Source organism: Mesoplodon mirus, assembly GCF_964341445.2.
Source record: "Mesoplodon mirus genome assembly, chromosome: 11".
Classification (NCBI taxonomy): Eukaryota; Metazoa; Chordata; class Mammalia; order Artiodactyla; family Ziphiidae; genus Mesoplodon; species Mesoplodon mirus.
This window is the reverse complement of record NC_138987.1, coordinates 78,386,267-78,410,492: the sequence shown is the minus strand read 5'-3', so window position 1 is coordinate 78,410,492 and position 24,226 is coordinate 78,386,267. Positions and strand designations below refer to the sequence as shown.

General features: G+C 41.9%; 1 protein-coding gene across 3 annotated transcripts in view; it reads right to left on the bottom strand.

Moving 5' to 3' along the window:
• The window catches only part of TMTC1 (transmembrane O-mannosyltransferase targeting cadherins 1), a 290,711-nt gene that overhangs the window by 22,365 nt on the left and 244,120 nt on the right, over positions 1 to 24,226 (bottom strand). For all 3 annotated transcript variants that reach the window (XM_082634781.1, XM_082634782.1, XM_082634783.1), the window contains 2 exons: positions 13,069 to 13,177; positions 647 to 749 (listed from right to left, as the gene is read on the bottom strand). In XM_082634781.1, coding sequence (XP_082490907.1) covers positions 647 to 749; positions 13,069 to 13,177 — 212 coding nt within the window. The remainder of the gene's footprint in view (positions 1 to 646; positions 750 to 13,068; positions 13,178 to 24,226) is intronic.

The window sequence follows — 24,226 nt, the reverse complement described above, 5'->3', positions numbered from 1 at the left end:
GCAAAGCGGTGTTTTTGTATTAAATTCAAGCATCTTTTCATTCTTTACAAGTATTCATAACATGCCAACAGTATGTGGGGTACAAACCATAAAGGAAACAGAATTCCTGTCAGGTAAAGTTTTACATTAAATAAGATAAAGTGTATTTTATATAGCACCTGTCCTATAACGGTACTCTATCAATTATAATGGTACATTTTCTATAGTACGTATCACATAAAGAACAATGAAACAATTTAAGACTTTTTAATCGGCTGTAGAAAAGTATTTACCATCTGCCAGTAAATAGATTCAGAGGCAGGTTCCGCATCGTTGTACAGAACAGTTCATCATCATAGATTTATAAACTTGTATAAATGCTATTCAAAGGAGACTGTTGCTCATTAAATCATCAAAGGCCACTTCCTGCCACCTGGGGAGCTTTCCTTAGCAATCTGATGATAAGAACCGGGCAGATTTTACTGAATTGAGCTTGAAGATTTAGAGAAACGACAGCCCCAAAGTACAACGTGACTGTCAACGGTGTGAGCTTCCTGCCAAGCCCAGTGAGTTCTACTTTTGAGGCATTATTGGCATGGTTGCCATTTAGCTTGATAGATAGTATTATCTCATCTCCACAGAACAGGTTCTCTTTAATCTTGCTTACCAGTATCAACTAGGAAAACTCCATAGTTGTTGTGTAAGTCTGAGCTATCTGGGCAGTTCTTTATTCCAGCCTGGTATATTTCCTCAGCTTCCTTAAACCTCTCCTTTAAAAGAGAACAAAAAAAATATATGAGAAAGTTTTTTTAAAAAATCAACAATAAACTGAATAATGGAAGTGGGAAGAACAGAAAATAATTTACTGAGCATCTGCTATGCAACAGGCGCCAAGATCAAACACTATGTACTTTGAATTAAAGTCAGTGCCAACTGCACACATACCAAAGACTCATATTTGTGTTTAGCTCCTTCAGCGCAAACCAGCTGATGTTTACTAAGAAGCAGTATCTGGAAGGATTTGCCCTACAGTTGGATAAAGCCTCAAAATGGATATTTGAATGGGATGCCCTCCACCCCAGTAACTCTCTGGGCGAAAATACGTGTGATCCATTCATATAGGAATGCCTTCCGAGGTGGCAATCTCACTGGGAGACAGGGAGGCCTGGCTATTTGACACAGCTGCATTTGCATAGCTAGCTCTCTTACCTATATTGTATGACTTATTTGGGGAGGTTTTTTGGAAGGAAGTGGGAGGGGAGGCTGATGCTGATTATGGGAGGGGTTTGCCTTATCCTTTCTTTACTCTAAATACTTCTATAGTCCACCAAACCATTTGTTACTTCCCTTATCACCCCGCCCTTTCCATCTCTGAGCTGTTCCCTCCAACAGGAATATAGGACCCCTCAAAGGCACACCTCCAACTCCTCCCTTTGTGGCAAGGCCCAGATCAATTGCCACAGCTTCAATGGATCTTTTTCTAGTTGTTTTGGTCTTCTACCCTAACAATCCACTTTAACACACTTCAATAATTCTGAATTCGTCTTTAGGCACATTTTCCACAACCATCTGAGATTGTCATGTCACACTTTCTTTTACAATATACAAGGTAACACCTAATTAATGAATCAAATGAAATGAAATCACCCAGGTTCTAACAATTACTCACAAGTAAACCATTTCCTAGTTTCCTAGTACTGCTATGAAGGTCAGGTGAAAGGCAATGGTTTGGCATAAAACACAAAGCAACTTTTCCTTTCATGTGCTCTGATCATGGACACCGTCCATAATTTTATCAGAAGTTACTACTATTAAGCATTCAACCAGACATATGAAAAGAGAATGTATGGCATAATTTTTCTCAGACCTGACACCTTGAGCTTGTGAATAAAAATGCCCTGAGTGCTTAGCAATAAGCCGAGAAGCCTAAATCTGATTTGACTCAGAAAGGAGAAGGCACTTGACTCTCTGTGGAATGACCAATACCATCTCTTTGAATCCACATATTTAAGTACCATTTAGGGAACAAAGTGTGGTTTGAATTTGGCAAATTTCTCTTATTTGAATTACAAATCCATAGTCCAGCAAAAATGGATTTCCATGTTTCTAAAAGTGTGTTTTCTAATTGCCAAGCTCAACAAATTGTCAAACTCAAAAGAAAATTAGAGATGAATGAAAAATCTCAAAATGTCTTCTTGCAATCTACTAAAGAAAAGAAAAACTTTCTGAAGGTATCACCCACTGAAGGTCTAGCAAATTGGTGAGTGTGCATGCGTGTGTATTAAATGGAGACAGGCAAGACACACATTACCTAAGACTCCAATTGAAGTAATAGAGAGTATCATTGCATATTTATTCATTTACCCATTCATTCAGCACATGTTTTCTGTAATTGCTATAGAAAGCATGGCATAGTAATTAAGAATTGGGCTGCCGTATGGAGGTTCCTCATAAAACTAAAAATAGAGTTGCCATATGATCCAGCAATCCCACTCCTGGGCATATATCCAGACAAAACTATAATTCAAAAAGATACATGCTGGGGCTTCCCTGGTGGCGCAGTGGTTAAGAATCCAACTGCCAGTGCAGGGGATGCGGGTTCAAGCCCTGGTCTGGGAAGATCACACAGGCCGCCAAGCAACTAAGCCCATGCACCACAACTACTAAGCCTGCACTCTAGAGCCCGTGAGCCACAACTACTGAGCCCGTGTGCCACAACTACTGAAACCTGCATACCTAGAGCCCGTGCTCTGCAACAAGAGAAGGAATGAGAAGCCAGTGAACCGCAATGAAGAGTAGCCCCCGCTTGCCACAACTAGAGAAAGCCCGCATGCAGCAACAAAGACCCAATGCAGCCAAAAAATAAATAAATAAAATAAATAAATTTATTAAAAAAAAGATACATGGAATGGACCCCTATGCTCATAGTGGCACTATTTACAATAGCCAAGACATGGAAACAACCTAAATGCCCATCAACAGATGAATGGATAAAGAAGATGTAGTGTGTGTGTATGTATATATATATATATAATGGAATATTACTCAGCCTTCAAAAAGAATGAAATAATGTCATTTACAGCAACATGGATGGACCTAGAGATTATCATACCAAGTGAAGTAAGTCAGAAAGAGAAAGACAAATGCCATATGATATCACTTGTATGTGGAATCTAAAATACAACACAAATGAACAAAACTACAAAACAGAAACAGACTCACAGACATTGAGAACAGACTTTTGGCTGCCAAGGCAGGGGGAGGGGGTAGGGAAGGGAAGAAATGGGAGTTTGGGATCAGCAGAGGCAAACTATTACATATAGGATGGATAAACAACAAGGTCCTACTGTAGAGCACAGAGAACTATATTCAATGTCCTATGATAAACCATAATGGAAAAGAATATATAAAAAAAGAATGTATATATATGTATAACTGTACAGCAGAAATTAACACATTATAAATCAACTATACTTTAATAAAATTAAAAAAAAAAAGAATTGGGCTGCCAGTGCTTGGCTACATGGATTGGAATCCCAACCCCACCATTTACCATCCCTGTGACCTTACTTCCCCTCTATGTACCCAAGTGTAACAAAGGCATAAAAATAGTACCTATTTCAGAGGGTTGTTCTGAGCATTAAATGGATTAAAACAAGTGAAGCCCTGAGAACAATGCCTAGTAAACAGTCAGCACTTTGTCATGTTAGCCTCTACTCTTTTTTTTTTTTTTTTTTTTTGGTACACGGGCCTCTCACTGTTGTGGCCTCTCCCGTTGCGGAGCAGGCTCAGCGGCCATGGCTCACGGGCCCAGCCGCTCCGCGGCATGTGGGATCTTCCTGGACCGGGGCACAAACCTGTGTCCCCTGCATCGGCAGGCGGACTCTCAACCACTGCACCACCAGGGAAGCCCAGCCTCTACTCTTATTACTACTACTAGGAGTAGTATTTCATGAGCACATTTAAAAACAGATGGCATTAGTGTCAAACACTAACACTGGCCAAATAGTAACACAAGAAACTCAAGATTTTTAGGAACTGATTACCTAGTTTAGGATTAGCCAGGGTATTTTTTTTTTTTTCTGATTGCCTCTAAGAAATTGTTTATTGACCTCCATATCAGAAGATGATTAAGAAAAATTAAAAGGAAGAACACCCAAGTTAGCTATTTTTTTCTCATATGGAGTTAACTAAAGAGATTTGATGGGAAAGGAATTTGAAACTGTAGGCTAAAATGCCACGTGGACAGGGTTGTGATACCTGATGTGGCCTCAGTAACAACGCCAGGGCACCTGAGCTCTAGAGCATCTGTATTTACTACACTGCTCACATTGAGTTGTATTCCTTAGTTCATTTGTCTTTGAGCTCCTTAAATAGATGTATTTTGTTTTATTCACCCCATGTCTTTGGCATCTATCTCCCAGTGGTATAAGTAATAGCACCTCCCACATGTCAAGTATATAATGGACACAGAAGTGTGTGAGACAGACAATCCTGCCCACACAGACAATGGAGAGGGATTCAGGCAAGGAGACACTGTGATATATGGTGACAGTGTCACAAAAGGAGAAGCACAAGGTTCTTGGAAGGCAACCAGGAGTGATACCCAGACTGGTGTTTATATAGACAGATTCTCTACAACTATCATAAACCAAATGCCTGGAAACAATGGCTACCATTAACACCAGCAGCTGTGTAATACGAAGATGTGCATGAAAAAAATCTGTAGCTACTTGAGATCTTTAAAACATCCTTATAACCAAACTGTCGGAGAGTTGAAAGGTGTTTTTCCTGAAAGGAATAAAATTGACGTCCTCACATTCTAACTTGCTGAAGTCAGATATCACAGTTTTCAAGTGCAATACTCTTATACCTGATTTAATTTTACCTTTCCCCCACATTCTTGTTGCTCCAGAATAGGCAAAGAGATCACCTTTTTCATCTAAAATGCATTTTGGGGTTTATGAGCTGGGTCTCTACAGGAATGCAATTTTCAAAGTCCAAAGAAGTAATGGGATTTAAAAGACCATCCATGTCTAGAGCAAGGAATCACATCCCATACCTTCGGTAACCCCCAAGGACAGTCTCAAGACTCTGGCTCTATGACAAATGTTTTCAATGTCTATCTTTCTTGTCCTTTCATTTGACTGTAAATTTCAAAGAATGATTAATTCCACTTATTAAAAAACGAAAGGGACCACCACTGAAGGAGAAAAATACCTTCTAGATGTTTACTTAAAACAAATTCCAGGCTTCCCTGGTGGCGCAGTGGTTGAGAGTCTGCCTGCCGATGCAGGGGACACGGGTTCGTGCCCCAGTCTGGGAAGATCCCACATGCCGCGGAGCGGCTGGGCCCGTGAGCCATGGCCGCTGAGCCTGCGCGTCCGGAGCCTGTGCTCCGCAACGGGAGAGGCCAAAACAGTGAGAGGCCCTAGTACGGCCAAAAAAAAAACCCCCCAAAAACCCCCAAATTCCACCTTCTCTAGAAGGGCAATGCATTTATGTTAAAAAGGAGTATCCTTAATCCCTCAAGTTCAATTTCATTTACCTCATCTGGCTAGATGTCCTGACCTAAGCGGATCACTCCCAGTCTCTACTGATTTGTGAGATCCAGAGGAAATGAATACGAGCTATCTATAGGACAACTTTAATTAAAAATGCTTGTGGGCCTCCCTGGTGGCGCAGTGGTTGAGAGTCCGCCTGCCGGTGCAGGGGATACGGGTTCGTGCCCCGGTCTGGGAGGATCCCATATGCCGCGGAGCGGCTGGGCCCGTGAGCCATGGCCGCTGGGCCTGCGCGTCCGGGGCCTGTGCTCCGCAACGGGAGAGGCCACAGCAGTGAGAGGCCCGCATACCGCAAAAAGAAAAAAAAAAAAAAAAAAAAATGCTTGTGACCCAGAGAACGCTTCTGACAAATAATACTGTCACCAGAGTCCCCAACCAACCGCTGCCTCAGCATGAAATCGGCCTTCAAGGGCAATGGTTAAAAATGGGCAGCACGCAGCCATGGGCTCCTCTCTAAGGCTCAAAAGCATTTTCAGTGGGGTGGAAATGAAATGGGCCTCGCGGGATAGAGAAAACACCATCAACATCTCCACGTTTTACGTGCTGTAATTACCGACATGGCATGTTTTTTACCTCAAGGAAGAGAAAGTGAAAAGTAGATCTGAAAAAGGACGTTTGACTGTCACTTATTCTCTTGGGCCAACTGATACACTTGGAAAAGATTTCTTATAGTTCAAGTTGCAGCAACCAGGAGGACAAAGGGACATGGGCTCAATGCAGCAATCTTCAAACTTCTTGGTTTGCACTCTAAAATGTACCGAGGACCCCAAAGAGCTTTGTTTATGTGGTCTACATCTATCAGTGTGTATCACAACAGGAATGAAGCTGAGAAATTTTTATTTAATAAACTAATAAATAAACTAATATTATTTATTTAAAATAAACAAACATAACACATTTATAAGAAAATATATTTTCCAAAGCCAAAAAAATTAGTGAGAATAGTGGCATTATTTTCTATTTTTCCAAGTCTTTTAAATGTCTGGCTTGATAGAAGACAGCTGGGTTCTTGTATCTATTTTGGTACTAATTTGTTTGTATATGTTTTTCAGTTGAAGTATGTGAAGAAACCTGGTCTCACACAGACATTTAGTTGGAAAGGGGAGAATATTTTCATACTCTTTTCATGACTGTGAATATATCACGTAGCCTCTAAAGAACCACTGTACACTGGGGAGAGAATGAGAGTAAAACAAGGCAAATTACTTGTTAGTATTATAAAAACTGCACAGGCCTTCTTGGACCTCAGGCGTCCCCGGTCGACCCTTTGTGAACCGCTGGTGTAATGAATGGCCTGTAACATATGTTCTTACTGTATGGCAGATGTAGGGTGTGATGTTCCAAAGTGGTGAAAGACCTACAGAGATGGGGCTGGAAGGTTGTGCTCTGACATCATGGCCATGTGTCTGAGCTGCTTTCCAGAAGTACTTTCACTCTGGCCAATGATATGAGCACGCAGAGCTATCGTGTATCTCTCTATTAGCCAAATGACTATTACAAACCTGGGAAGTGTAGGACCACTGGATGTTTAAACTCATGTCAATGACTTTGCCAAGCAACTCTTTAAGACACAGCGGCTCAAAACATAAAGCAAAGATGCCTGCTTTCTCACCCTTTCCCTTGCTTTTACTTTCCTTACAAAACAGTTCTTCCCCCATCAGTCACTGACATGGACGTTCACGAGAAACGTGCGGCCAACATTTGACGTCTAATTCTCTCTCTCATTCAGCTGAAATGAATCAATTAACTTGGCATTCCTCCTCACCAAGGGCACGTTAGGTTATTTCTAATCCTGAATTTTCTCATCACCCAGCAGACTGTGATCAATATCACCCTGTGACAATTTAAGAAAGAAAGAAATGATCACTTTAAAGAGGAAATGCCAAGAATCATAAAATAAAAGCTGAAGAGAAAACACTATGACAAGTGTAAGCGACCACAGCTGTGTCACACTGTCAAGAGACCAGGAAGAGTGAGGGGAAGCTAAAGTTACATAGAATTGCAGCTTTCTCCATCTCCAAACTCTTCTCATGCCCTTTCATCCTCATTCTCTGCATTTTCAGGCACATGACTTTCCTCCCATAAGAGGAAGGGATCATACTGTTCCCCACCCGACAGCCCTCAGGTGGTCTAATTCCTGTAGCCAGAAAGCTTTTCCTAATAATTTTAATCTTGTTGATATCTATAAGTTCTTAAGGTATCAGACTAAATATCACTCTTCGGCCAGCGCTCACTGCTCCCTGTATTAGGTTAGGTCCCTATAACATTCTCACTGGTACTCTATTCTCTCTTTGCCCTTTTGTCACAACTGAGTTAGACATTGGGGAAAGGGTAGTAATTCTTCGCTTAAGAGTATCCTTACCTTTTAGACTCTAAGTTCCATGAGTTGAGGCCCATACCTTGCTACTTCAGCAATTTCTAATACTTGGTGATACCTAAATGTTCAATAAATATGTTCTGAATAATTAAATCAATAAATTATTAAGGTAGGGTTCAGCTCAAGGTGACCTGACCACATATGCAATGGCATATGTGCCTGAATCTACCCAAAAGATGGCACTTGTCAAAGAAGAGACACTGACTCTGGACCTCTCTTATTTTTGATCTATACTTCTAACTTATATTTTACTGTTCCAATTTTCTTTTCATTCTTTTATCAGGTGAAGTCATATCCCAAAATATATAAAAGAAAAATATTTTAAGTGTTATCAAATTAATTAATTGAGTTTTTCAATAGGCTATAAACCTGGGGCTAGCAATAATTTACAGTGGATCAAGTCATTATGTTAAATTCATTTCCTTTACTGTTAGTGTAATGCAAGCTATATAATCTATGGCAAGAGTAGCCTGGTTAAAAATGATGGTGGGCTTGTAAGTGTTTACAATCCTATCTGTGAAGCTGGAGTACAGCCAGTTCTGAATGCTAATAGAAAACCAAAAGAGGCTAGTAGAGACCATCCAGACTTCAAATCTAAGAGTTTATTTTCTGTCCTGTTTTCTTGATTTCTATGCTGCAGTAGACACAGAGGGACAAATTTATTCTGGATTCTTTTATGTACCTAACATCTATGACAACCATGCTACTAGGTTTCCTCTATCATTTTTCTTCCCCCCTCCCACCTGGCCCCTTGTATACCTAACCTCATTAACTACAGCCCATTATCACAGTCCAATCATGGGACCCCAGCATCATACAGTGAAAGAGCAGTGGGGAAGGAATCGAGTTACCAGGCCCCAGTCTTGGTCCTGACACTAGTTATTTGTATGACCTTGAGCAGCACTTAATTCTGTGCACCTCATTTTTTTTTTTTGTGATACGCGGGCCTCTCACTGTTGTGGCCTCTCCCGTTGTGGAGCACAGGCTCCGGACGTGCAGGCTCAGCAGCCATGGCTCACGGGCCCAGCCGCTCTGCAGCCTTGGCTCACGGGCCCAGCCGCTCTGCGGCATGTGGGATCTTCCCAGACCGGGGCACAAACCCGTGTCCCCTGCATCGGCAGGCGGACTCTCAACCACTGCGCCACCAGGGAAGCCCTGTGCACCTCATATTTTTATCTACAAAATGAGAAGGTTAAAAATTCTTTAAGGTTTTCCTCCCCACACTACTCTTCATTTTCCCCTCAGAGGAATTACCTACTCATAATATGGACTCATTTATTTGAAGTCCTAAATCTATCTTTAGCCCTGATCTCTCCCACTGCCATCTGTCCACATGCAATTTCCATTTAACTGTTCCGCTAACATTCAAGACTTAGAGGCTGCACACTGCTGGTGGCACAGCATATTGGTACCACTCTTTTAGAAAGCAGTTTAGTAATACGTCTCAAAAGTCATGATGAAATGCTGATACTCTTTGATATGGGAATTCAACTTCTAGGAATCTATCATTAGAAAATGATTCAAAGTATTGTTTTAGGGCTTCCCTCGTGGTGCAGTGGTTAAGAATCCATCTGCCAATGCAGGGGACACGGGTTTGAGCCCTGGTCCCGGAAGATCCCACATGCCGTGGAGCAACTAAGCCCGTGCACCACAACTGCTGAGCCTGCGTGCCATAACTACTGAAGCCTGCGTGCCTAGAGCCCGTGCTCCACAACAAGAGAAGCCACCGCCATGAGTAACCTGAGTGCTGCAACTAGAGAAAAGCCCGCGCTCAGCAATGAAGACCCAAAGCAGCCAAAAATAAATAAATAAATAAATTAAACAAACACAAAAAAGTGACTTTTCATGAACTTGGAATTCATCAGTTTAGAAAAGGAATACAACTTGAAACTTTTGGATACAGTATTTACTAAAACAAATTGCTTTTCACAATATTAACATGTTAATGCTTTATTTGTATAGAAACCATAGCACTAATTAAAATGGAGCCTTAAGTTATTCATGAAAATATTCATTAGCACTTGGTGTTACAGGGATAGTTTTAGACACTCTTAAAATGTTAGATCCATATAGCTGTCAATTTTCAGATTTGGAAACTGAGGCTCAGAGAGGTAAAGCACTCCTTACCAGAGTCTGTACAGGCGAGGAAGTGGGGTCTGTACATAGTCTGTACTATGAAGTGGGGTCTACAATCAGGCTGCCGCCCTGTTCACTGTCAAATGCTCCTAATAGCACAGCACAGGGGAACTGACCTCCAAAGTGCATTAAGTCCAGAGATGCTGTATGAATACCCGCCTGCTTTATACAGTGAAGTACCCTGAGCCCTAGAGAAGGAACAGGCATACAAGGAAGACAAGGCTTTTCTTATGAAACTTGCAGTCTTGTGAGGCAAAATAAACCTGACAAACTGTTTAAACTATAGTTCAGATGTTAATTCAAGAAATAAAAATATATGATTGGGGCTTCTCTGGTGGCACAGTGGTTGAGAGTCCGCGTGCGGATGCAGGGGACACGGGTTCGTGCCCTGGTCCGGGAAGATCCCACATGCCGCGGAGCGGCTGGGCCCGTGAGCCATGGCCGCTGAGCCTGCGCGTCCGGAGCCTGTGCTCCGCAACGGGAGAGGCCACAGCAGTGAGAGGCCCGTGTACCCGCCCCCCCCAAAAAATATATATATATACACACACATATGATTGGTTTGTGAGTTGATGCATGTTCCCAAAGATGTCACAGGAGCTCTTAGGAAAATCTAACAAGTCCCATGCGACGGGGAGGTGGATGAGTGCTGGCAGAGGACGTGAAAGTTGAACTGAATCTTGAAATATGAGGATGATTTAGAAGGAGAGAAAGAAAAGACGGCACTATAGGAAGATGGAACTGTGGGAATGCCTGTAAAGAGCTCCCCCAACCCAACACACTGTGTCATCACTGGTATTAGGTGAGTGACTTTGTCATTTACCTTCAGGGTAATTTGCATCAAGAAGAGCGCTTCAGTGTTCACTATCTGTCCTGCCAAGTTGTGAAAAAAGATATGACTGGGAACTCAATGCAATGCTTTATTTATTCACTCACAGAGAAACTGAGGCAGCTTTCAAAAATATAGAGCACAAATTGAATAAAATAAATTATTAAGAAAAATGATACACCGAGTACAAGCAGCGCACACAGAAAAGCAGCCTGCCCCATCCAGGTGGCGGTCAGTCGGAGGTGGGCCCAAGGGGGACGAAACTAGAATTGATTTTCTTAGCATTTGTAAGATCCTTCAGGCAGTAGATTAACAATAAAGCAAAAAACGTGTAATTCAGGAGAAGGCTGGCCGTTCCTAATACTGAGACATGAGAGAAATTTCTCCCTTGAGTCCTCATTCAGAAGCCAGGGAACCATGTAACAGGTGTTGGCCTCAACCCCGCCCCAACCCTGCAGTTAGAAGGAGTAGTTTCACCTGGCTGTCCTCACGCTGTCCCTCAGTGCAGGACAAGGGCACGACGTGAGGCATAGTTCCGTTATGAAACAGCATGGTGGCCCACGTGCCCAGCCCTACTTCAGATATGAGTAAAATCTAGATCACGTACTGGATTGCAAGAGCTACAGGGTCTTCAGTTCATATCCATTCATTTATTCACTCAGTATTTACTGCTTGCATACAACGTGACAGACATGGGGGAAAAGCCTTGAGTAAAAGACACGGCCATTCTCATGGAGATTGGCTCACGGAGATATTCTAGTGGTGGGAGAAAGATCACAGACAAATAGATGTATGTTAGACGGTGATAGATGCTCTGGGGAGAAATCAGCCAGGGCCAGGTGACAGAGAAACACGTGGGGCAGTGAGGGAGTTATTTTGAAAGGGTAGTCACAGACAGCCCCCTGATACGGAACTATGTGGGCAGAGACCAGCATGAGATGAGGAAGGAACTCTAAGATGTCTGGCAGAACAGTGTTGCAGGCAAAAGGTACAGTTAGTGCAAAGGCCCTAACTTTCTGTGCAGCTTGTCTGAGTAGCAGCAAGACACCCAACCGGGCAGAGGCAGGGAGGGTCTTCCTATGAAAATGAAGGAGCCAGGATGAGGTGAGAAAAGGGAATAATGATGGAATCAATCTTTTCTTCAGGAAACTCCCACTGAGTCTGCTTCAACACAAGCCAAAGGCAGCTGAGGACTGCCGTGTATACCATAGAACACGACGATCATCCCTTCAGCTTAAACATTGTGCTAAAACATGTATTAAAATCATCCACTACAGACACAGGCTTTTGTCTAAAGCCCACCTACACTATATGGAGAATATTAGAGCAAGACAACTAGACTTATCATTTCTGACACTTAAATATTCATTGAGTGTCCTAATTTTGTTTCCTGGTGAAACCTCCAAAGTTTTTGAAACGCAAATGGCACCCCTCTGTACCTGACATGCAGCATCAAATCATTCCTTATATTTAAGCCGATACTGCAGGGCATCTTTCAAAGGTGCTAAGTTTAATTTTAAAGACAATCTGGCAGTTGTGTGATAGCAGAATCTACCTTCTATTTAGGGCACTTATGTGTGTCAACAAAACTATATCGTCAATTTAGAGAAGACAACTTATATTTGTTTTCTCCACAGCAGGGGGCATGCGTCCAGGACACCAAAAGTGGGATCAAATGGTTTAGACACAGTGAGAAGAAGGAAAGGGAATCAAAATACCCCTCTGCTTTACACCGTGAGAAATGTTCTCTCTTAGGAGCCTGTCCTACAAGACTCTGTGATCTTCTAACAGTTATAAGACATAGGATCTGTAAGATTGGTAATTGGTTCCATAATGAGTTCAGAGATCTTAGTCCATTAGCAGTTTCCCAGAAAAATATGTGTAGTAATAAAACCAGCAAATACCATGTATTGTTCTTGGTAGATTTTGTCCCAAAGTGATGGAGAATATAGCATTGGCCTATATAATGGACCATCTTTGTCTAGAGGCCACCTACATACACAAAGAATATTGGAGTGAGAAAACTAGGTTTGTAATTTCTATCAAGAAGAAAACTGACATAGAGATCAGCTGTCTAATATGAGCTTACAAGTTAAATGATATATATAAAAATCTGTGTAATATTAATTTATATATTAAACAGAAACATTTAAAAATATTATGTGAAACTAAATGGAAACAATTACCTGCTCAGCCAGTAATGAAGCTAAGCTTGAATATGCATCTGCAAACTCAGGACCGTATTTAATGGAATCTTTCAGTAAGATGATAGCCTCTTCCTTTTTCTCCTGAGACCTATAGGTTATAAGAGGGTAAAAAAGAACACCTTTTAATAAAACTTTAAATCCTCTGATTAGACTTGAAAATCTCATTTCTTTTAGCAAAGATTAACGGATTCACTCTGATTTTACTGCAAATGAATTACATTAGACTTCCTCCAGGTGCTAATAAGTTTCTGTCTCTGAATTCTCAGTGGAAAGAGATGTTAAGATATAAATGACACTGCAGGTTATTCACTGATTTCTCTACCTTCCATTTCTCGCTGTGTGCTCTTGAGAGTTTTATTTAAAAATGTACAAGTTTATTAAGCAGGAAGTTTGACCTTCAGAGGAGCAATTTTGGGCACATGACCTGGGTGGCATGGGAGCCAGTTTTCAACGATGTGGAGGATGGTTTGAACCTCTGCAGTACTAACTGCACGGCTGCAGGCTGGGCTCCTAATGGGGGCTGAGCCACCTATAAGCAACAAGCCAGCCAAACTACCCATCTTCATCTTTGCTTTTATATCAAGAGAGATATATTTTACACATAATTTGTGAAATTAGAAGACACTGTGACTACTGGCTGGCAAAGAATGATCAGCTCTTTTATCCTCATATTTTTATTAAAAATCGGGCTGATGATCTTCTTCATTTTAGTCTTCTTCCAGTGATTACATTTTTTATTTAAAGAGAACTCAAGGCTTCAAAGTTGTGACCACTATTTTGGGCGAAAGTTCTCTTTCCTGTTAGTGCCATGGGGAAACACTGGGTGATTGGCCTGATATCAGTATCCCCGAAGCCAAAAATGTACGCTGGCAGTGATCAACTTTGCCGTCAATATAATTCCACATACACTGACCACTTGCTAAATGCTAGACATTGTAATTGGCAAAAGAGGTGGAATGAAGAATTGAACCACTGGAACTCTGGAGGGCACACAGCCTAAGGGTCGCCCAACTTTATGAGTTACCAATACTGAATGGTGTGCTTGTGTTTTCACTACGTAGGGCCAACAATCATTTATTCAGCAATGAATATGTACCAAATGCTCTGGTCAATTTTCACATAACATCATTAATTTAATTTTCACAACAATCCCATGCAGCAGGTTTTACTGTCCTATTATACTCATTTTTCGAATGAGAAAAATTAGGATTCAGAAAAGTCCAGTGACTCATCATGTTCACATAACTAGTGTTCTGAGTCAAGGTCTGGTGCTCTTCCATCGCACTATACTTGCTTATTCTAACTACTTAGAAATCCACCTCCTATGAGCTTGATGCCCGAAGTGTGAACCATGGACCTGTATCATCAACATCACCTAGGAGCTGGTTAGCAGTACAGAGTCTCAGGCCCCATCTGGACCTAAAGAATCTGACCCTGAATGTTAAAAAGATTCTCAGGTAATTTGTACTCACATTGAGATTTTAGTAGCACGGCTCCCTGAATTATCAAAGGCAGCTGACAGTAGCTCCTGCTACAGAACCCCTATGTAGGGCTTCAGGCTCTACAGGATGAAGATCTATAGGGGAAAACTAGTATTGACTCCATACATTTGAGTTCCAAGTACTAGAAGCATCATGTTACAAGACGATTTTATGTAGAAGACAGTCTCCTATCACAGACCTTGAAAAAAAGTCATGTTTCCAGCAGAGGCATTGCATTCAATGTCTCTCTGGCATTCAATACACTATTCAATGTAGCAAACGTGAAAACATGTGTCATTGCATTAGCTATTTCCCAGGGGAGGTGGCTGTCCACACTATCCTCTCCTTAATGGGGTCTAACTAACTCAAACTCTGGCTCCTCTCGATGCATAGGCCTGCCCTTGATATCAAGGTGTAACACCTGTGTCCTGAAGTGGCTCATCTTGGGATGTGGCTTGAAAGTTGTGCAGTTATAAGAAACTGGCATTATAGCTCTCTTAGTGCTGCTTTCTTGTCAATTCATTCATTTAGTTGACAAACATTCAGAGTGTCTGTAAGACTCTATGGAAGATCACTATGCTTACATATGCTTGGGTTTCTAAAATATACCTTGAAGTAATTCTTCCATGGGCACACATTTTTAAATGAAAACTTCTTTTTTTTTAACATCTTATAATTGCTTTACAATGTTGTGTTAGTTTCTGCTGTATAACAAAGTGAATCAGCTATACGAAAACATATATCCCCATATCCCCTCCCTCTTGTGTCTCCCTCCCACCCTCCCTATCCCACCCCTCTAGGTCGTTGCAAAGCACCGAGCTGATCTCCCTGTGCTATGAGGCTGCTTCCCACTAGCTATCTATTTTACATTTGGTAGTGTATATATGTCCATGCCACTCTCTCACTTTGTCCCAGCTTACACTTCCCCCTCCCCATGTCTTCAAGTCCATTCTCTACATCTGCGTCTTTATTCCTATCCTGCCCCTAGGTTCATAAGAACCTTTTTTTTTTTTTAGATTCCATATATATGTGTTAGCATACATATATAGTATTTGTTATTCTTGTTCTGACTTACTTCACTCTGTATGATAGACTCTAGGTCCATCCACCTCACTACAAATAACTCAATTTCCTTTCTTTTTATGGCTGAGTAATATTCCATGGTATATATGTGCCACATCTTTTTTATCCATTCACCTGTCGATGGACACTTAGGTTGCTTCCATGTCCTGGCTATTGTAAATAGTGCTGCAATGTACATTGTGGTACATGTCTCTTTTTGAATTATGGTTTTCTCATGGTAGTGAGAAATCCCAGTAGTGGGATTGCTGGGTCATATGGTAGTTCTATTTTTATGAAAACTTACTTTTAATCCTGGTAATTTAACTATTGGTTTCATAGTTAGAAGAAGTCTTCCTCCAAGGATTTCGTAACTCCTTATTAACATTAATTTGGAAATTTTCCCAAAATCCAAAGGAAGATATAGATTTAGGAAACTGAGTCTGAAAATTAAGCCCCTCAGGACATAAGTTACCTTGGATATTCTTTAATATCAGCAGAGAAAAAGCCACAACAATTTGATAGCAAAGAGTTAATGATTTTCATTTGTTATGACTCACATCAGTTAGAATGACAGCTTAATCTTTCATATATAAACTCAGTGAGGTTAATTACCACTTACTACAGTGAGTGAATCTAAATACTTGAGGTTGTCCATTCACATTCATGTGACATATTGGAAAAGTTAGCATCAAAGTTATGTACAGAGAACTTGAATTCTTTATGAAAAACTGTACCTCTATTAATCTCTTGAGGGACTGACTGATATACTTTTTAAAAAAAATAAATTTATTTATTTTTGGCTGTGTTGGCTCTTCATTGCTGTGTGCGGGCTTTCTCTAGTTGCGGCGAGCAGGGGCTACTCTTTGGTGTGGTGCATGGGCTCGAGGTGTGTGGGCTTCAGTAGCTGTAGGCACGCGGGCTCATTAGTTGTGGCTTGCAGGTTCTAGAGCGCAGCCTCAGTAGTTGTGGTGCACGGGCTTAGCTGCTCCGCGGCACGTGGGATCTTCCCGGACCAGGGCTGGAACCTGTGTCCCCTGCATTGGCAGGTGGATTCTTAACCACTGTGCCACCAGGTAACTCCCTGACTGATATACTTTCAAAAAACATCTCATCATGTAATTTCACATGGTATGTAAGTATTACGAGGTGCAAAAACTGGGGCAGATGAGATTTTTCCTCTTAGCTCTGCACTCTTGGATGACTCTGCTTTTCCCTGGGAACCTTTGAAAGTCATTAGAGCCCAATAGGGGTCAGGCACATGCCAAGTTGACAGATATTTTTAAATGTTTTTTTAAGAAAGCACAAGAAATTGATAAGTGGTAAATTTATTGTTGTTGTTTATGTTTCTTAAAGGAAGAGGAATAGCAGGAAGATATATTTCTTCTGTGGTTTCTCTTTCGCTCACCCTTTGGTAGGAGTTTATGAAATTGGTGTGGTTTTGACACAATAACTTACAGCAAATAATCACCTAAATAGAAGCTTCCTTGGTCATACAGTAACGTAATTACCACGTGAGAATTGAACTTCATTTCAACCTGTTTCTGAATTCAATAGCATCCTTTCATAGCTTCATTATGGCCCATGTTTCTTTGCTAATTATCCCATATTAAAAAACAAGGGCAATATTCCTACAATTCTATTGGATTATTGCAGCCTAGAGTGCACCTTACAGAGTTGTGCTTGCTAACACCTTAGTTCACACCGTTTCTAGTTCCCTCTTTCTCCTCCTTCTATTTACAGACAACTAAAAGATACATTTTTTTTCCTAAAGCACTGCTTTCAACACATTCCCTTATATAAAGATCTTCATTAATGCCCTACTGCTTACAGATAGACTCTTAGTTTAAAACCCTCTATAGTATGGTTCTGACCAATGTTCCAAACGTACCCAGTGGTGTGGACTAGTGGGTACTAGTCCAGCCAGATTGAGTGGCCTTTGGTATCTATTCTACAGAACCTAAGAGATCACTACTCCACTGCTTCTCTGCCCTCACTGTAGGTTTAAAATCACTTGAGGTGCTTTTGTAAAGGCCTTAGTGTTCTGAGGTTGGGTCTTTTAATAGCTCTAATGATCCCCTTATCAGAGCTCCTAACCATGCAACACAATCAGAAACCATATAGATGCTACCTTTCTTAAATTCTGATTTTCTTTTTGAGCCTCCATTAAGAAGAAAAGATAAGGGAATCACTATTAAAAGCCTTGTTCTGGCCTCCAAGGGGGCAGCTGCCCTTTGTTCTTCAGCTCAACATTCTAAGCAGTAACTGGCTTGAGCCCACTGGGCTTCTGCAAGGCCCTGGCACAGCACCTGAAGGGCTGCCCCAGTGCCTTCAGTGGGAGGGTGGGAGTCTATCAGTGAGGGCGCCACACAGGTAGGTTTTTAAAGCTTCAGGTTTCACAGTAGTTGTCTGCTGAACATTTACTCTCTGCTAAAGACAGAGTTAAGTGATTCCTTTGCATTATTTAATTCCCATTAAGCATTATGAATTATGCAAAATTATCTCCATTATAAAGATTTAGAAAACAATACTAGCAACCACCATCCCAACAAAAATAAAAACCTGAGATCTGGAGAGCTCACACGATTTGCCCCGACCACACAGCTACTATACGACTAAGATTCGAATAAGCAACTTCAACTTTCGCGTGTTCCATCACCAGGCCATGACTGGCCTTTCTGCATCCACTCTGTTAAATGTCATGTGCTCTGTCTGTGACCATTACTAAGTTGTAAGCTCTTTCATAGGCAGGACCCATATCTTATTAATCTTACTTCTTTTATCCCAGAGACTAGTACAGCTATCTGCACAAATAGCAATTCAATAATTGCTAAATTATTTTTTAAAAACCATGGTTTTAATATTTTCTTTATTCCTAGGTCTTTGTAAATCTCCTTATATAAGCTTTCTTTTTAAATAACAGAGAATGATATAATTATCTATTTTGTATTTGTTTCTACAGCTTTTTCAATATTGTAGAAGTGATCCTAGAAGAAGAGAAGCATCCCAAGCCTTAGACTCATAAGAGAATTACAGGTATAGTTTCCATTTATTGAGCACTTCTTATTTAGCAGGCACTGTTAAGCAGCTTCTCTAGCTTAACTCTGCAGAGTAGCTAAAAGCACGGACTCAAAAGCCAGAATGACTGGGTTATGACTCTATCTCCACTATTTCGTAGCTGTGCTCCCTTAGGCAAATTGTCTGTCCGCCCTGTGTCTCTGGCACACAGTAGGTATTATATATTTTGGCTTTTAGTAGCTCATTTAATGTTTCTAAAATCACCCATTAAAACCTATAATCCCCCCCACTTTTATTTATTTATTTATTTATTTTTAATTAATTAATTTGGTTTTTTTGGCTGCGTTGGGTCTTCGTTGCTGTGCGCGGGCTTCCTCTAGTTGCCGCGAGTGCGGGCTACTCTTCGTTGTGGTGCGCGGGCTTCTTATGCGGGCTACTCTTGCTGCGGAGCATGGGCTCTAGGCATGTGGGCTTCAGTAGTTGCGGCTCATGGGCTCTAGAGCGCGGGCTCAGTAGTGTGGTGCACGGGCTTAGCTGCTCCGCAGCATGTGGGATCTTCCCGGACCAGGGCTCGAACCTGTTTCCCCTGCATCGGCAGGCAGATTCTTAACCACTGAACCACCAGGGAAGTCACCTACCCCTCACACACACACTTTTAAAAATGTGGTGTTTTTGATATTCCTTCTAAAGTAATATATCAATACGTTCACATTTCAAATTATTCATGAGAAATTTAAGTTAGACGTTAGAGTGATTTTTCCTGTGCCTGGTCTTATACCATAATGGTTTTTGGGTGTAAAAATCATCATTAAATACACAACTGAATAGCACTGCACTAAATGTAAAATAACCCAGTAATAAGCAGAGTCAAAACCCCTAAAAACCTCATTCTAAGGCAAATGTCAAGCTGAGGAGGCCTAAATGGCAGACTGATAGTTCAGAATCCACTCAGCTGCTATTAGAGCCACACAAAGGAGTAGGTCTTCCTTTTGTAGGGGTGATGGCTAAAGGTGAATATTTAAGCAAGAAAGAATTAGGAGCAATTTTGAATCTCTTTTTCAGCCATGCCAGGAAAGCTTCTTAGAAAAGAAAGTTTTAAGCAGTTATTTCCATGTAAAAAGGAATAACAAGAGAGGCAGAAAATTTCAAATAGACTTTACAAAATTCTTAATAATGGGAATTACCTTTGTATTCTGACAGTCCAGGTCACCCCTGGGCCAGCATTAGACAGTATTAAAACTCCCTAATGCATTCTTTTTGGCTCTATAACAGGCAGTTTAGTGAAATCCAGAGCCCATTATCAATGTAAGCCCCCTCTATATAGGAATACTCTGTTAGCCATTTAGACTGAATTGACAAGTCAATTCAAAAGGGGGAAAATATGAAAATAACATCTTCCTCTGAATTCACCAAGCATGTGATACAGGTAACCAAGTCCACAGGTTGTTTTTCTGAATGCCAGAGAAAAAGCTTGAAGTACGTAGCTCATAATAGGTGAATAAATTGACAAAATGAAGCCTCAGTACATCCCCCGTCCAATGAGGCACGGACACACGTTTTGTCTGGAGTCACAGAAAGGAACACTCTGACATCCTCTGGAAACTCACGTCACACTCAGGACACTGAGGTCTGTCTGAGCTTCTGTGAAGGATTCAGCAGGCACTGATGGAACTATTAGAGATCCCTGGGTAGGTGGGAGAAGCAGGGAGGAGTGAAGCGCCCCTGGGTTAAGAAATATTTATTGCCTCTCTGCATCCTGAAATGAATGTCTTCATCTGCCAAAGAAAGTCACCAGCTGATGATCGACAATCCCCCATGACCTAAAATATTCTATCTTCACTTTTTCCTTAGATCAATTGTTCTCAAATTTTAGTGTTTAAGAATCATTCAGGGTTTGATAAAATGTAGGATCCCAGGCCTCATAAGATTCAGTAGGTCTGAGGTAGGGCCAAGGAATCATTGTTCTTAAAAAGCACCTCAGGTGATTCTGGTGAGGGTGGTCTTCAGCCTATGCTTTAGAAACTCTGCCCTGGTTACTATGTGGGGTCTGCCTGACAAGTTGATCCTTGATATAAGGCTAAAATGTAACAGGATGAGGAAAGGTAAAAGAAGGAGAAAGAAGACTTTCTGGAACAATCGGAGCCAAAGAGAAGGGTCACAGTGGCCGGTTGATTTGCCCGGATGGGCGATACTTCTGGACGCCAGGTGATGTGGGGAGGCTGTAGTGGAGGTGCCTGGAGGGTGACGTTGCAATTGGAAGAGGCAGTTTTCTCTCTCGTAGAAGCTCTGTGGTGAATGTCTGCTTTTGTGCATCCAAGTCTTAGTGCCAGTGTTAGCCACATAGGCATCAACAGAAGTAAAAATCTCCTAATATTCTGCAAGCAAAACTCCAATCCCTTAAGTCTCCCCCAGGAATTTCCAAAAGGCTAAACTTCCTGAGAAGGGGTCCCTGGGACCAATAACATCTTCCTCATTGAGTTCATAGGAGAAGCATTAAGTAGAAATTAGATCTTGTTCATAATATGCAAATTTCGCCATTCAACATTTGTAGTTTCCCAGGGAATTTTCCCTTTGGTTATACAGCAGTGGGGCTGTTTTTCTCGTGTGTTAAGTAACAACATTTGCCTCATCTCACTTTCCTGGCTTGGTCTCAGTGACAGATAGTTAGAAAAAGCAAATTTTCTAAAAGCAATTTTTAGAAAATTCAGCACATTTTCTTTTAGTAATTAAGGACCTGTTAAGTTTGTCAATTTAGAAAACTTTTTGGATTCCTGTGTACAATTTCATGACACATTCATTTAAACTGAAAGCAGATGCTTGCTTTGAAAGAGTATTGACATTTTGGGAGAATCTGGGAAATGCAATAACAGAAATGCAATAACAAATAAATGGATTTGGCAATCCCGTTGGCCGCAGGAAAATTTCCTGTTAACCACAGTGTGAACTTGGAATGCCGGGCAGTCTCTTAACTACCATTCCTTTGTTGGGGTGTTTGGTTGTTGTTGGATCCAGAAATGATGTCTCTCACAAAGGGAAAAGACTTTTTGATTTTGGGTGGGGAAGGGGGTGCTGATAGAGTCTACCAGCTCCTCTGAAAGAACTGAATTGTGAAAGTCAAATTATGAATGTCTGACTAAGGCTATCTTTTCAGAGCGCATGTTTTTCTGCGGCTCTACTGTCTTTCCTAGTAGAAGGAAAAGAAGAAAATTGGATCCTACCCTGAGTAGCCTCTTTTATGTTCTAGTTTACTGGGCGATGCAGTGGAAACCTAGTTTACAGGCCCTTGCCCTAGTGTTTCTGCTTGATTCCTTATGGAGGCCACATAGGAGAACTGTCTGGAGGGCAGGTTCATGTTAAGTGGTGGTGAAGACTGAAAAGCCATGGCACGGAGTAGGTCCTGAGGAAAGGTTCTTCCTGAGGACCCTCCTCCCTTGCTCCTTTGGCTCTTGAGGTCTTCTTCTGCTCAGTGAGGTCCCTGTCCTGGACCCTGGCAGCAGAATGCCTGCCCCCTGATGGCCTTGCTCTGGCACCACGTGTGCATGGAGGTGGGCTGGGAGGGGTGGCGGGACGAGTCCCAAGCCAGCATCTCTTCAAAGCACACAAAATATTTATGCCAAGCTCTTCCGTGATTTCAAGGAAAGCGTAGAAACCATGTCCCCAGGTTGGGACCTGGAAGAGAAGGCAGCTGAGACTAGCCTGGTTTAGCCAGGATTCACCTACCCCGTAGATAAAGAGTCATTTTGATGATGCAGTGGAACGCATGTCCCTGGCTTTGGCTCAGGCGGGTTGCTGTCTAAATCCCAGCTCTGCCCTCACCAGCTGTATGACTTGGGTTAGATGTTCCACCTCCATGAGCCTCAGTGGCCGAATCTGTGAAAGGTGAGCATTAATCTCTCCAGGCTCCGGTAATTGTGGAATAAACGCGCAAGGGCATCGTGCTTAGCAGAGCATTGTGCGCGTGGGACGATGCAGTCCCTGGCAGCTCCCTGGGCTCCTTCCCCTCTCCAGCTGAAGTCTCATCTGCATTTTCTACCTGAAGCCTCACTGATTTCTCAGCAAAGGCAGGATGCTGCTCCAAGGTAGTATGGCCTCTGAAAAGAAAAGGGACTTCCAAATTCCTTTCTGATCTTCCATTTACATTTCAGTAAAGAGATCAGAAACTTGGAGTCATGGTTAAACCCATAGATTCCTGCAGCTAGACAGCTTTACAGAATCACCTGGTCCCATCTCTTATTTTGAAGAGAAGGAAACTGAGTCTCAAGGAGGTTGAATATTGCCTGAAGCTGTTCAATAGCAGGAATAGAAAATGTGTTACCTCCTTCTGATGTATTATTAATTTTATACTAAGAAGATAAGCTTCAAATTGAAGTGAGGAGTTATATCCCTGGGCTAGTAGTAATTAATAATAACTAAGGCTTATTTCATCTTTATTGGGGGCTAGGTCCTACGTTAAGTACTTACACGCTTTCTCCTATTTAGGACTCATGGAGGACCTGGTTACTAGTACTATTTTTACTTTATAAGTGAGTGATTGGAGCCATTGCAAGATCCAATTGTTCTCCCAAGGTCACACACTGCTATGTGGTAGAGCTGAGATCCAAACTCACCAAGCTCCACGACTCCTAGTCCTGAGGACAGCATGGGGAGACAGTCAGCGCGGCCGCGTGATGTAACCGAATGGCTGGCTCTAGAGGTCCCACTTCACAGCTCGTGTCACATGACCCCCCTCACCGTCCCCGGATCTGTAACAGGGGAGTGAAGGTGCCTGCCCTCCACAAACCCTCAGTGGGCAGGTTCATGAGCCGTGAGGAGGTGCTTTGTAATTTGTCATTCAAGTGTCACTGTCCTTTTCACTTGGAGGAGGAGAGGTGGCAGAAATGTTGAGGGCAGTCAGCCCTGCAGTGGTGGCACCACAGGAAAGCACCAGCGTGGGCCCCGGACGACGGAGGGAGGTGGGCAGGATTAGTAAGGAGTCAGCAAGAAGGGAGGGAGCCTTAAAGCCTCCTTCTCCTCCCCAAGGTGCTTCCTGGGACAGACCCCCACAGGCCACAGGCAAGCGGGAGTCAGAGTGGACCCAGACGACATGCATATTTCTCTTTCTGTCCCTGGTATTTCTCCTCCTGGTCTGCACAGAGCATTTTTAGATTTGAAAGTTTTTTGAGGCTCTCTGACAACTTACATACTGAACTTAGCCTCTGTGTCAGGGCAAAGTTGATCTCCTACTGGGTTTGTGATAAAAAGTTGATATGCCTGGTTCTCTAAAGTAAGACAATGTAGGCAAGAAGAAATTGCCAGTGAATACCTGCATTTCTAGTATTCTTTTAATTGATTTGTACCTTCTTTAAGCTATGAGTCAAGAGTTGTTCCAAGTCATTCCCCAGCACAGGAGCTTAAGGGCACTAGATTGCAAATGAGGCCAGGAAAGATTATGAGAGTTAAAGGGGTGGGAAAATGATTTTCGGGGCAGGAAAGACCACTGAAAACTCCTGTACTTGACAAAGCAGTCTGGTCTGTTTAATTATCCTCTGTCAGAAATATTTATGCAAGGGAAGAAAATGATGACCTTCCAATGCCTTCAA